General features: G+C 40.4%; 1 protein-coding gene across 3 annotated transcripts in view; it reads left to right on the top strand.

The window, feature by feature from the left end:
• ARHGAP6 (Rho GTPase activating protein 6) overlaps positions 1 to 14,664 on the top strand; it is a 265,583-nt gene that overhangs the window by 245,064 nt on the left and 5,855 nt on the right. For all 3 annotated transcript variants that reach the window (XM_009896998.2, XM_054163469.1, XM_054163470.1), the window contains exons 8-10: positions 697 to 845; positions 3,898 to 4,077; positions 10,063 to 10,160. In XM_009896998.2, the coding sequence (XP_009895300.2) occupies positions 697 to 845; positions 3,898 to 4,077; positions 10,063 to 10,160 (427 nt within the window). The remainder of the gene's footprint in view (positions 1 to 696; positions 846 to 3,897; positions 4,078 to 10,062; positions 10,161 to 14,664) is intronic.

Genomic DNA, 14,664 nt, shown 5'->3' with positions numbered 1-14,664 from the left:
AGCCATCATATTAAATACTCCAAAATGTGTTGCCTAAGGCCTGAGTACAGACTGCCACAGTTTTAGGAAAGTCGAATTGAACCCTTCAGGCTGCTGCCTGGTGTGTGTTCTTCAGATCCTTTGTAGCCATCCTGTCTGAGAACCTGCCCCTGTCCCACCTTTATCACTGGCTGCTACTACATTTTGGATGGTTAGAGTGATGGAGTTTGCAGAATGTCTTTTTTGATCTCTAGTTACTTTTCCAGTCTCCCAGTACCTCTGCAAGAGGTGAAATTGCAAGAAAGCCCATTTAAAATGGCCAAAGCATAAAGTTGACTGGAATGCTTCCCAGCAGTGCCCTGTATGTGCCAGTAGCTATACCAAAGTTAATGTAGTAAGTAGAAAATGAAGCAGAACTTGTGTCCCATGACAGTGATGGAATACACAGCATGAATTCTGCTCTCATAGGCTGGGAAAAGATCCTAGGAACTTGTTAGCAAGATGTTGACCAATCAAAGCAAGAATACCATAACAGTGTTACACTTGGGTATTTTGATATTTCCTTAGAGTTTTCTCTTTTTCTTCTGATTATTATAAGGAGAATTATCCTTAAACAAAGCTCTTCTTAGGGCTTCTTTTGGGCTGGGGACAGTATATTTGTTCTGCTTTTAGGTTAGTTGGAGTGATTTTCTTACAATATATTCTTTCCCCCCTTAGTGTTGGAACCAGATGAACAGCTAAGCACCTTACAGCTTCTCATTTACCTTCTACCTCCCTGTAACTGCGATACTCTACACCGGCTGCTGCAGTTCCTCTCCACAGTGGCTGGCCACGCAGAAGACACCACAGACAAAGATGGCCAAGAGGTTAGTCCTGGTCACTTGTTGCCTTTGGCTTTGCTTAATCCATGATCTGAAGAGATATCTTTAAAGCTGTGAAACAAACATAATGGTGACATACCCCTGAAAGATGGGAGAGACTTCACGTTCTTGCCTGTACATTGGCCATTTAGGTGTTTACTCTGTTCTTAAGGCTATGAAAATAATTTTTATATGACTTAATCTGTAAAGCATCTGTCACTTCCTTTGGGAGATTCACAGCATAATCAGTCATGTGGAGAAAGTCTAATGTTACCCATCCTTTTCCCCCCACCTTGTTATATCCTACTGTATTCTGCAGAAAAACCACTCACACAGAAAAGTGTCAGGCATTAGAGAACATGCTGCTTCTTCCTCTTTTCATTCTCTGTTGTTGCTTTCGTATATGACCTTTGGACACAGCAGTTCACACATTGGTTCCCTTAGCTTCCTTGAGTGCACTGGGTAGTGGAGAATGGAAAATAGAGGACGCAAGCTCCAGCTCTGTTCTTGCAATTGACAGACCCTAATCTGTAACTGAAGTCAGGGTCCATCTTTGCCTTTTTCCTTTATGACCTTCATACTGTTCCATTCTGGACCCAGTTCAGTGGGGAGGTTGGAGTACGGCCACTTCACAGAGATACGAACACCCATAGCCATGTGGCTGAACTACACTTCTGAGCGTCTGCATGTGTGCATCTCCACTGTGCAGACTAGAGAAGATCTGGAAATGCAGGCTTCCCATTTTCTACCAGGAAAATGCTTGAGGTGGTGCAAAAAGTGGTGACTCTGGTAGCTTTGAAAATGTATGGATACAGCGTGTCACTGGCTGGCAGAATTTCCCCCCTTTATCTGCGAGAAGGATGTCTGCCTTCTGTGCTGCAGCAGTGACTACTTCTGAGGCTCCTGTGAAACACCTAGAGAATTTTGTCTTCCAGATGGAAAATCCTGCTGACTTCTGTCAAATTTGGATACCTTTTACATTTGGATGGTTTTAATGGTTGGCACTTAGAGTTTTGCTGCATTTCTGCTTTAAGTCCTCACTTCCAGTGTGCTGTTGTGACTTCAAGACCTACTTCACTTCTAAATCCACTTTAAATGCTATCATTTTTGTTCTCAGCACACAGCTGATAAAAAACTACACAACTATAATGGAAAGCATTTAAAAAGAGCAGCCTGTAACATTTTTACTGTGCTTAAAAACCTGCACAAGCCAACTAAGGTCATGGTCCCACTAGTCCTGCAAGGTTGGTTTAGGAATGTATCCAAGAGGATCATATTGCAGGCCTAAATGATGCTGCATATGAGAGTTGGTTTGGCTCAACAGTTGTACTGAAGGCATTTTCATTCCCATTTGCAGTACATCAGCTCTGCTATAGGTATTTTGGCAAAGCAAATTTATGTAAGCTACCTTGGCAGTATTGTGTCAGGGATATTATGTGCAACTGGATACCTTTTATAGATAATACAGTATTCTGCTCACAATTATGAAGCTATTCATGAACAATTAAGTGAATAAAAGCATATAGGGCAAGGGAAGGTATTTTAACAGAATGTTTGCTATCACTGGAGGCAAAACAGCCAAGCTTTGGTACATAGGCTCTCTTCATGATTTCTTTCAAAAGCCTTTCTCTCATGAAGATGAATGAAAAACTTCCTTACAGTTACTCTTTGAGTTAATTTCACAGGATGTATTTACATTTTTTAAGGGATACCCTGAGGCTGCCCTTAAGAAAAGACTGGTTGTACAAACAGCCTACACATGCAGATCCAGGCACAGCCAAAGGCTGCCCCTGGCAAGACTCAAGGCACCATGTGCCTGTGCATTCTTGGTGGCTCAGTATTCTGACAGTGTTTAAAAAGCAGATCACCTGAAAAACACCTGGGTGTGTGGTGGTGTACAAATAAGTGAGTGTGCTGTACTCACAGTCGTGCAGGGATGAGTCTCTGTGGAAAAATAAACCAGGTGTAATGGGTGAACAGTTATAGGTTTACCTAGAGTGTTCAGTAAATTGCTATCTACCAAAAAAGAGAAAATAAAATACTACTATGACAATATTTAGTGTGTACCACTGATTGCTTAAAAGGCTATTTTTGCTGCCTCTTTTTGGTGCCACTCTTCTTGATCCTTTTTCTTCTTCTTTGTAATTAATCAGTTCAACAGATGAAAAATAACTCTCATGATAATTTTTTTTTCTTTAAGAAGTGTCTGCAAGAAATACTGAGTCAAGAGCTGAAACTCTCTTGCAGTCTTATATAGTCAAACTGCTGGCATCATCTTCTGCATTCCCAGAATAGCAACCAAGTGGAGACACAGAGGAAAAGCACATGACCCCTGCTTTCTGCTCTCTTAAAAGAGCAGAAGGGGAAAAAAGGTAGTCAAATCACAAATACGACTGAACACTTTTATATTTGATAACCTATCTGAAATATTGTTCAGATAAATGCTGTCTAGTCTAGTAAGTATTACTAGCTTTCTCCTTCCTCCAAAATCAGGTTGCTATTACTTCTTTTTCAGCACAGAGTTTAAAAAACAAACAAACCCACCCACAGTAAAACAAAACAAAAAGCCCCCCCCAACAAGCAAACATTTGGCATATTCCAGGGAAAAGGCAAAAAGACAGTAAAATATTAATAAAAAAGAGTATACTTCTTAAATATCTCTCTGAAACAGGGGAAACTCTGGCTTTGCCACACTGTCTCTGTTTCAAATCAGGAGTGCTACTTGAGAAAGCTCACTCTTCTCAGTACTTGGTCTCAAGATGTGGTAATGTGCTGAGGTGGCGAAGTAGGAGGGCGTTTGCTGAGCTTCCAAGGGAGCTAAGGACAGGCAGTAGGCAGCACTTCCACCTTCTATCCCTTACAGCCAGAACATCACAGTGCTTGTTGCAGAGCTGTCCAAACAAGACTATTTGACTATTTTTTATTTGACTAGCACTCAGGTTTGGTTGTGATGAATGAAGCATCTGCCACACTGGGGAGGTGGGGGATGGTGTGTATATACAGACCTGAATGCATTAGACCCTTGGAGAGTCCCCTTCATTTATATTCTGTTTTCTAGATTACTGGGAACAAAATGACATCGCTTAACCTGGCTACCATTTTTGGCCCTAACTTGCTGCACAAGCAGAAATCTACAGACAAAGAATTCTCAGTTCAGAGCTCAGCTCGAGCTGAAGAGAGTACTGCTATCATAGCTGTTGTACAAAAAATGATTGAGAACTATGAAGCCCTTTTCATGGTAGGTGGATGTTTTTTCACATTACTCCTATGCATTTTTAAGTTAAATGAAGAAATACCTGACTAGTATTAATGCAGAATAGGATGAAATAAACTGTGGAAATTGCATTAAATGAGGACCAGTTATTATTGGTAGAAAAAGTAGTCTTCTGTCCAGGGGAATGCTTTGCTGTAAGCACTAATATTAAAAATGTCTACTTATATCGTGCGTGGAACAATTTCTGTGTAGAAAAGAGTGTCTCAGAAGACAGAAATCTGTAAAATCTATGAAAATTGTGGGGTTGCTTGGTGCTGAGCAGGGAGGTTGTATACTAAGCAATGTACCAGCATTGTTCTTTTGAAGACAAACTGGAAATGACCTTTCATCTCTCAAATTTGGAAGCCAAGGAGCCCGTTTTTCTTCAGGAAGTAAGAGATCCTTGGTTAATTTAAGGAATAGCCTCCCCTAAAATAATGTGTCTTGTTGGTTGATTGAGGAGGAAGGACAAAGCTTCCTCAGTTGTCAGCTGGACAAAAGGTGTAAAGCATAAATCTGTGTTGTTCTTGAGTTCCTTTCTGTTCCATTGATGCAGCAAGGAAGTTCTTCATAAAAGGGGTGACCTTGAACTAGGAAAAGTGGTTTACTGAAGATACAGCTGAGTTAAATCACTACTCTGTCTTGCTTTTAGTCAATAGACATGTCTTAACAAAACCAGTATCTTTGAAAAGGTGAGAATAGCTGTGAGAGGATAGCTGTGATGTTGTGTCCTGATACTGAACAGCACTGTATGTTACACTGAGAAGATGGGCTCCCAAAGCAAGAGAAGAAACACTTTGAAAAAATCCATCAGTGCTCCAGCAAAACTGGATGGGAACAGATGGGCAAGGTTGGACTGTGGACATGTGGGACTGTGAAGATGTGTACCAGATTTCAACAGGGCAAAGAGCACAAGAAAGCAGTCATGAACCTGCCCATCAGTCTTGGCCTCAGATAAACATCTTTGTGTTTTTCTATTTCCCCACCTTGCACTGCCTTGCCTGGCATTACAGCTTCTGCTTTATGTCTGTTCTTGTTCCAGCAAGACACTCAACAGTCTGTCTCTCTTTGTTTGTTTGTTTTGTTTTCTTTTTCCTTGTTAATGGTTTTCACAGTTTGGGGAAACTTCAGGTGCTATTTTTATCCTTCCACAGCAGGAAAAGAAAATGACAGAATTGCACTCTTGTGCAAAGGTCTGCTGGCTTGGAGTGAGGATGACACTAACAAGTTTAAAATGGTTCTTCAATTAGAATATTTGCAGTACTTGAAGCTTTCTTATGTTTCTTCTCTGTCAGAATTGTACAGCACAGGCACATATTCCAACTTTCAGTGTGGAAGGGGTGGGGCTTAGGACCCTTGGACTAACCTACATCTGGTCCCTCTTAATTGTGGCAGATTGATTCCTTTGTCTCTTCACATCTTGCATTTTTCATCTGAAGGTTAAACAAAACGTAGGGGCGGGGGGGAAAGGAGTTATCTTTTGTTTTCAAGAGTGTCTTGTCAGTTTGTGGTGAGAGATTAGAACTGGATTTCAAAATAAGAGGTTAGCTGCATGTGAAAGGCAAACCTATCTCAGGTGCTCTCCTGAAGGCTGCAATACCCTGACATGAGATTTATGGAAATGTCTTAACAGCTGAGTATCTGGTGCTTTCACTCTGCCCATTGCCATAGTTTAACAAATAACATTGTAAGTTCTGCCTGGGTTTTGGGGTTTGTCTAGACTCACACATGGTACTTGATCTCTAGGGCTGTATCAAGTTCCTTACAGTTAGTGTTTTATAAAACTTCTACCAGCATTTCCTTTCATCTTTTTCATGTTTTCATTGGCAGCACAGAAAGGCCCTTTTAATTCTGAAGATAAATAGCCAGTGCATCATTTGGTAGTATATGCATTGAAAGGAAAAGACTTGTACCTCCATTTGTAATAGAGCTCTCATCATTTGAAATTAGGCAGCAGCAGTTTGTTTTCCAAACCCCTAGGAGTGGGGCCAAACCAAATTGCTGTTTATACCTGGCATTTATGCTCTTCAAAAAAGGAAAACAGCTGGAGTCGAGTGTTCAGCTACAGCTCTAACATACATGCAGCATAGTGCTGCTGAAGGTGGTTTTGTGTTTGCAGGGGACAGGGCTGGGTCCTGCTCCTTGTGTTTATGGGAAGTTTCTAAACTCTGATGGGCTTCAGAATTGAAACTGAAGCATCATTTGTGAAATAACACCTGGGAAATCAGGATGTGTTGTGGCACCCAGGCCACAATATCAGAATGAATCTGATGTATTGTGGGTCAGGAAGGGTCTCTTTGTCACAACCACCCAGGATACTGAAGACTTTTTACTAAGCAATTATCATTGACATCAGTAATATACAAACACACAGATTTTGTGCAGATGATGGAGTCTGGTCTTGCTTCACTGATGTTAAGGCCTTTCATATCCAATTCTCATCCATTTCAGTGAGTCTTAGGAATGCATTGAAACATTTTACAGGAAATGCACAGAGGACTATTCTTTGCCAGTCCTTCAGCTGTGCCCAGCAGCTCAGCATGGAAAGGTACAACTCAACCACGCTTTATCTCTTAGTTTGACTTAGCATGGAGGATTGAGAAGAGCCCAAATCCAGCCCTGCTGCAAATAAGCACTACATATTGTCTGTGAACTTACACATTCTTATTTTTAGTGTTGGAGGCTCCTGTGGAGGCAGTCACATGTTGCCTCTCTGTGCCATGTCAGTAGCAAGAGACATCACAAAGGAGACATTTCAAGGGTCCCTCCCCTGTCCTGTGTCAATATCTTTGACTACCATGTAGCAGAAGTCTCAGAATATCTCCTGCACTATTGGAGTCCTACTAACCCTAGAGCCCTCTGATCTGTCCCAGTATGTGCTTGACAGCTGTTATTTCAGCAGTGTCTTGACTTAACCTTCTGTCCCTGAATGTTAAGTTCTTGTCCATCTATTCAGCCATAGCTACCAATTAAACAATTAATTCAATGATAGTTACTGCAGCTCTGTAACATCTTCCTGAGATAGCAATGTAGTAGTTCTCTGTAAGTGTTAAGCTTACAATTACATGGATATTATTTCCACACTTGGAAGGTAGTTAGCTAAACTGAAGTAAATTGTTGCACAGGAGGAAGCTGTAAAGCCAGTAGACAGCTAGCAAGGAGACCATCAGGACAAATCCAGCTGAAGAATCAGATTAATATGCTGTTGCTCACTCAGATGAAAGTCCTGTAACTCAATGTAAGTCTGAGTTTTGTAGAGGCCTTCAGTAGGAACTGAACTTCCTGTTGGAACCTTTTCAGATTTGCTTTACAGAAGGCTGATTTTATCCTTTTTTCTTTTTAAATGACAAAAAAATGTTAATTTTTCTGACAAAGCTGTCTCAGTGGATTCTGACAAGTTTAGCAGTGGCATACAAAGCTGAATATGAAACTGCATACAGAAAGGTGTGTATTCTTTACCCTCAAACTTACCTGGAGCTTGCTCTGCTGTATGGAAAGGCTGTCTAAATGGCAAAGCTACTGCATACCACGTTTCCAAAGATGTATTCCTGCAAAGAGAAGAGAATTTATTTGAAGACCAATATGTCAGTGACCATCAGTAAGAGATGTTTTTCAGCTTAGAAGCTAACCACACATTTTTAGAAATGACTATGTGGTCACACAGGTTTCTCATAGAGATTTCAGATCAATTAGCATTCAATGATGTGTGTCTTCATTTATTTGCAAATTATTTCCTTTTCTAAAGTATGTCTTTTTCTGTAACTTGACTCCTTAAATACCTCCCAAACTGAGGTGTTCCCCTGAGGAATCTATTAGTAATACTATTCTTATTTCCCAGAAATGTCAGGGAGAACAAATGGCCCATGCAGTGTGACCTGAAGGTCAGGAGATGTGGGCTCTGACAAATTGCATCCAGAAGCACGTTGCACAGTTGATGACCCCTTGCTGAGACTGTCTTGCCTCCAGCTCCATCCGTCATGAGTGAACCTGGGCTGCTAGTTCAAGTTTCTCAGAAGTTTCAGTGCTTTGAAAGTTGAGTTGAATACTCCACTGTGATGTGGGCAAACTCACTTAAAGATCAACAAGACTTGTGTAAACCGCAGTTGAAAGCACAAAGTTTACTTGGGCAAGTTTGAGAGTGTCATTCCTGCCCACTGCCTGAGAGAGACGTTGCTGTATCCTGCAGAAGCTGAAGGTACCAAGTGTTTTTTGAAGGCTCTTCTCTGTGTTAAGTGGGCTAGAGAGACCTAGCAAATTGGAAGGCCAAACTCCAAAGAGGATGATGCACATTCTGGCTGAGCCTTTCTACTACTTGAAGTCCAGAGTGGCTAGAGATCCAGCAGGACCCACTTGTATGCCTGAGTTATAGACAATTGAACTCTCTAATTCTTTGAGTTCTGACTGAAAATAAGCAGGAATTTAAATGCTTCTAGGTCCCAGGATTTGGCCTTTTGGATACTTAAACATTCAAAGTTTATAAGGCTTCCTTTATAAAAATGTTGTCCTTTGGTAGCTCCCACTGAAATGAAGCAATTGAAGAACTTCATGGAGCAGGTACCACAAGATTTCCGTATGAGAAGGACATAAATAAGTCAGATGCCACAGAATCAAAGAATCTTAGAATGTTTTGGATTGGAAGAGACCTTTAAAGATCATCCCAAGTCTATGGAGTGAGCAGGGGCATCTCAAACTAGATCAGGTTGCTCAGAGCCCTGTCAAACCTGACCTTGAATGTTTCTAGTGATGGGGCTTCTAGCACCTCTCTGGGCAACCTGTTGCTGTGTTTCACCACTTGCATTGTAAAAACTGTATTCCTTATATCTATCCTCTTTTAGGGTACTCTCATTGCCCCTTGTCCTGATGCAATGTGCCCTGCTAAAAAAACTGTCCCTTTCTTTATTGTAAGCTCCCTTTGAGTACTGAAATAATGCAATTAGGGCTCCTTGGACCTTTCCCTTCTCCAGGCGGAGCAATACCAACTTTCTGAACCTTTCTTCATAGAAGAGGTGCTCCATCCCTCCGATCATTTTTGTGACCCTTTTCTGGACCTGCTCCAGCAGGTCCATGTGCTTCTTGTGCTGAGGACTCCAGAGATGGATGAAGTAACTCCAGGTGGAGTCTTACCAGAGCAGAGGAGGCAGAATCATCTCCCTTGACCTGCTGGCCACACTTCTTTTGATGCAGCCCTGGGATACAGTTGGCCTTCTGGGCTGTGAGCACACATTGCTGCCTTATGTCCAGCTCTTTATCCACCAGTAACCCCAGGTTCTTCTCAGCAGGGCTGGTTTCAATCCCTTCATTTCCCAGCCTGTATTGTTACCAGAGATTGCTTGGAGTCAGGTGCAAGACTTCAAACTTGACCTTGTTGGACCTCATGATGTTCACATAGGCCCACTTCTCAAGTTTGCCCAGGTCCCTCTGGATGGCATCATGTACTTCATATGTGTTAACTGCACCACTCATCCTGCTGTTATCTACAAACATGCTCTTCATCCTGCTGTGTCATTGATAAAGGTTGGAAATCTGTAATGATTCCAGTTTTTTGATTGAGGATGTAAGGTGAAGACCTTAAACTGGAGCTTTTGAGATCAATGATACATCAGTTATCCTGCCACTGTCCTCAGATATAATACTCAGCTGGGTACCAAAGGGTTATGCAAGAGTAATCAGTGTTCCATGTTGTACAAAGCGATCTTTATTCCATTTTAACTGCTGTAACATGAAAGTTCTCTCTTAAACAAAAGCATCTGAATATTTGTTGTATACTCTATGTCAATATATCTCTACTTGGACTTTCAGATTAGCACTAAAATTAATGTATGTGACAGAACAAAAGCATCTGAATATTTGTTTTATAACTTCTGTGTAGATATATCTGTGCTTGGTCTTTTAGATTAACTGTAGCACCAAAATTAATATATGTGACAGAATGTCGAATCTCCAGCTAAGTGCTTTTTGTTGTCTTCATAGGTTTCCCCTGACCTACAAAATGAAGTCCTTATTAGCCTGCTAGAGACTGACCCGGATGTTGTAGACTATTTGTTGAGGAGGAAAGCTTCCCAGTCATCGTGAGTAATCCGTTTTTTCATCATCCTTGTTTCTACTGGGAATTTCTATCTCCTACTGGATGTGTTCAAAAGGTTCTAGTTTTCCACATCTCTTCTGCACTGTCTACAGTGGAGTAGAAATAATCCTCCTCATTACACAGACTCTGCCAAAGAAATCATGACTCTTGTACAGCGTTTTCTAAAGACAGATCTTGTTTCCTGATTCAGAGGAAAGATTGTGTTCTGCTGCAGAGAACAGCATGACATGTACACAAAAATATTCACTGCACTACTATCTGACAGGATGTATTCTAGTGATCTAGTGGTTCATGTCTTGGGTTAACTGTTGTAGTCTTCAGTAACAGGAGGTGTGTATTACACTGCCCTTGAAGCACACCCTAGAGTGCCTTAACACAATCACAGCAACCTTTGGCTGGTTCATTGTTCTTTTCCTATTGTATACACATAGGACACTGTAAACAAGTCAACTGCCACAAGAGCAGGTTTATGGAGACTCTTTGGATATTATTTAGTTTTCTGCTTTGTTAAAGATCTCAAGAGAAAAAAAAACCCACACTGGTCACTATTGCAGTTATGACACATACCATATTCCAGCTCTGTGTATGGTGTATGTATGCCTGCACCTGTGTGCCTTAACGCTGTGAGTTTGTGCATTTGGATTAACAGGATTCCCGGGACACGCAGTCATTGCCTTTTATTCTAGCGTCAGACCCCAAAGTCACAAAGTCTGACAAACTTCTCTAAGTAACTTTTAAGAGGTTTCCTAGAGTCTCTTGGACAGATTGGACTTTGTCTTCCTGTGTGTGTGGAAAGTGCCTAGTGCATTCAGAATGTAACTAAAACTGGATTTGTACAGGTGGTTAGTTACAAAACTTCTCTCTCCTTCTGAACCTGGTAGAATTGGAGGTAATGTAACAGTGTGCCTGGCTTTAAAGGAAGAGGTATAAAAGAAATAGTATAATTAATATATGGAGAAAGAGCTTGCTTCAGTTATAAAAATAAGAAACAAGTATACATGCAGAATATTATCATGTATAGGATGTTATTAATTTGTTGACTCAACCACATAACACATAATGCAGGAGCAAATTAGCACGGATCATCTGGTTTGGGGTGCCATGTCTTGTACCACAGACATGAGATCATTTCAGTTGGTTTATGTCTGACTGAGAAGTAACTGTGCTTGTATTTAGATCACAATAAATGCAGCATACTTAGAGGTATGTTAGCTTTCTTTGCACTTGTTTCACATTTGCTGTGAGCCAAGACCACAGTTCAGAGAGACACTACAAATCACCTGACATACAGTAAAGCCTGTGTAGAGACTTCTTTCTTTAAACCCTCAGTTTGAAATGGTCATATTACTTCTAACTCAAGCTAATAAAACCCTTCATGCTGGGTTTCACCATCTATATAATATGAAGACATAAAACTGTATCTCACGTGTGGCTATATATATCAGTTGAGCATAAATTTGCCACAAATCATTCTGGATGTTACAGATTGTTGTTAGATCCTGTTTCCTTAAATTAACTGGCCTTCCCTTGAGCCTTCTTACTTTTCAGCCAGCATGCACACCTACAGGAGAAAATGGATCTTTTCTGCAAAGCTAGTCACAACTGACAAAGAGGTTCTTGTAAGAAAAAGTTATGAAACCAAATAGGAGCCTTCAGCCACACTAGTACCAATTTCTTGTAGTGGGCAGATGAAGTGTCACTGAGATAGGAAAAACTGCTCTCTGTCATTTTTATTCTACTCTGCTATCATGTAAGTGATTTATTCTTAATGTTCTGAGCTATGTTTTCACTGTGATTACAACTTCTTGATGAAGATATTGCAGGCAATTAAAGGGAAAGTTGTTCAGTGTAATTGCTCGGAGTGTGATGCTCTTAAGAGATTAGTCTTTTTCATAATCTCAATTTTGGGGTGACGTATTTGTTAGATATTTTTTTCTATAACAAATGTGAGGCAGCAGACAACAAGGAGATGTTTGTCTTGATTTGGTAAAAATGAGCCACCAAAAGACATCCTTACTACTTTTGGAAATTTCCTGGTCACATACTCAAGATCCAAATTTGGATCTGTGGTGCAGAAAACTTTGCATGTTCCTGACACAATCTTCATCAGAAAAGCTGGTTGGCTGCATAGCGTAGAGTTATGGAATCCACTTCAAGACTTTATTGTCATATGAATTGCTCTGAAGGTCCTGCTTCTGCAATTGCCCTCACATCTCTGCTTTTGATGTCATTACAAATGCTTTCTTGGCTCTGATCTAACAGAGAAAACACAATCTGGTCCTCCACAGAGAAGGCCAAATCAGATGTTCCTCATCTTTCAGTTCTCTTAAGAGCTGAGCATCATGAGTGGTGTGTCAAGGAGTCTATGGAAGTCGTTCATGGTAAAGCACTAACTGCCCCTGGCAGCAATTATGAAGTGTGCTTTTGTGGATTACTTCTCAACTTTTTTCTACATTGGCTTGATGACAATGGGAATGGAGATTTCCAGCTGTAAGATGAAGCGTCTTTAACCCAAAAATAAAACATGTTTCTTATGATGTTATGATGCTTATCATGTTTAGTAGTCCTCTTAGAGTAAATGGGCTTCAGAGTTACAGAATTTCCAGAATTTTTGGATGGTGATGATGGGTTTCAATCCATCCTAAACTGTGGCCCAAAACCTGAGCCATACAGCACATATAAATGCAGTTTTCAAAGCTACAGAGGCTCTTTGAATCGTTGAGTCCTGTACCCTGTTACAGAAGCAACCACATCCTAATCTCATAATAATGTGTTTGGGGCGTGAACCCTGTGTTGCTCAAATGTGTGTGGAAATTGCTGCTGCATGCTGCCAAGCCATCAGACTGTATGATTTGCCTTTACCTCTCCTAAGACAATTGTTTTCCTACTCTGAAGATTTTAAGATATAACCGAAGAGGATTTCTGTCAACAACAGGAAGGGATTTCCTGATGGCCTTGGTGCCAATCTAAAAGTAGGAATATCCTCAGTAGAAGTAACTATTACTATTATTGCTATTGATAATTATAAGTAATTATTACTGTAATTATTACCAACATTTTTCCAGTTCAGACTGTGGTGGATAACATCTATTCAGAAGGCTGTAAGTTAAAGAAACAACCTAATAAAAAGCCCAAGACTCTTCCACAACATAGCCAATTTTTTGCTTTGGAATCTGTAAGAGTATTTTTGAACCCATTGATATAAGTTGTTTTTTTTTCCTACAGCTTTCAAATCTTTGCTATACATAACAGCTTTTAAAGCCTTTTCCTTAACATAGTTCATACTCACTAGAAAATACTTGACTCGCTTTCCCATTTCTCACAATTGACAGTGCATAATTCTTTGGAGACCATAATTTGTCCATCCTTACAGCTGCATATAGATGAGTGGGTACCTTGTTCTTCCCAGGATGTGGGTAGAGAATCTGAATCCAGGGAAAGGTGAATTTTGAATTGTAGTAAATATCAATGTCCTACTGAACTCACACAGTTGCGAAAGTTTTGTTCTAAGGAATATGTGAGAATTCATTCATAGGAAAGGTGCAAACCAAAGTCTTTCTCAAGTTGTGTTTTACTTTCTTTCTCAAGAGCAGGGTAAAGCTGCAAACATGTAAGATCAATTTCCAGCTCTGAAGTATTCCATCCATTTTGGGGCTTTCTTGTAATAAGACCAGCAAAGTCCACAGGCATTTGTAATGAGTTTTAATTGATTGTTTTCCTAAACAAATTTCAAAGTGGTATCGTGTGTGTGTGTGTATAGTTGCATAGGCTTACTAGCAGAAACTGTAAATGAGTTCAGAAACTTGAATGTTTGATCTTTCCAAAGAGTTGGCTGTTTCCATTCAAGTAAATTTTTATCAGGAGCTCTGTCTTGAGAAGAGATAGACTCTAGCAGATTATGCAAGGTAAGACACGAAATCAGTGTTTCACAAAGCTCCAGTTCATCTTCCCACATTGTTTCATTTCCATTTCCCTTTCCCCTATTCCTTGTGTTACCTTGCCGTGGCTAAATGGCAGTACACCTTTCTCTTTGCCCTGTGCAGCGTTGCTAGATTTTGATCTTGCAAGGATTTACATGCAAGAAGGTTTATTGGTCTTACACTTAGTGCTGATTATGTCTGTAGGCTTGCAGGGTGGGGTTTAGATGACATTCCATCTAGAAAGCTGGAGACAAAGACATTTGGTCAGAGGAAACCAACAGATAACAACATTTCTCTCCTTTTCCAGCCTTGCTGGTTCTTCTTAAATTCCCAAGATGTTGCTTAAACCTCATTTTAACTCACACTCACTTCATTAGAACTTAGGAAGGCAGAAGGAAAGGAGGAAGGGACAAAAAAAGGGGGAAATGTTTTGTGATAGAATTGTACATACTTGGAAGAAAACAATTCTTCAGTTTGTGGCTTTTTATGGATTAATTTGTGTTGGACTTATCTTTGGATGACAAGTTGAGATGGAAAGTCACATAATTGAAGCATGATTTACTTCTT

This window comes from Dryobates pubescens, chromosome 8 (genome assembly GCF_014839835.1).
Source record: "Dryobates pubescens isolate bDryPub1 chromosome 8, bDryPub1.pri, whole genome shotgun sequence".
NCBI classification, from domain to species: Eukaryota; Metazoa; Chordata; class Aves; order Piciformes; family Picidae; genus Dryobates; species Dryobates pubescens.
The sequence above is the reverse complement of the archived record's forward strand: the minus strand, read 5'-3'. Positions and strand labels throughout refer to the sequence as shown.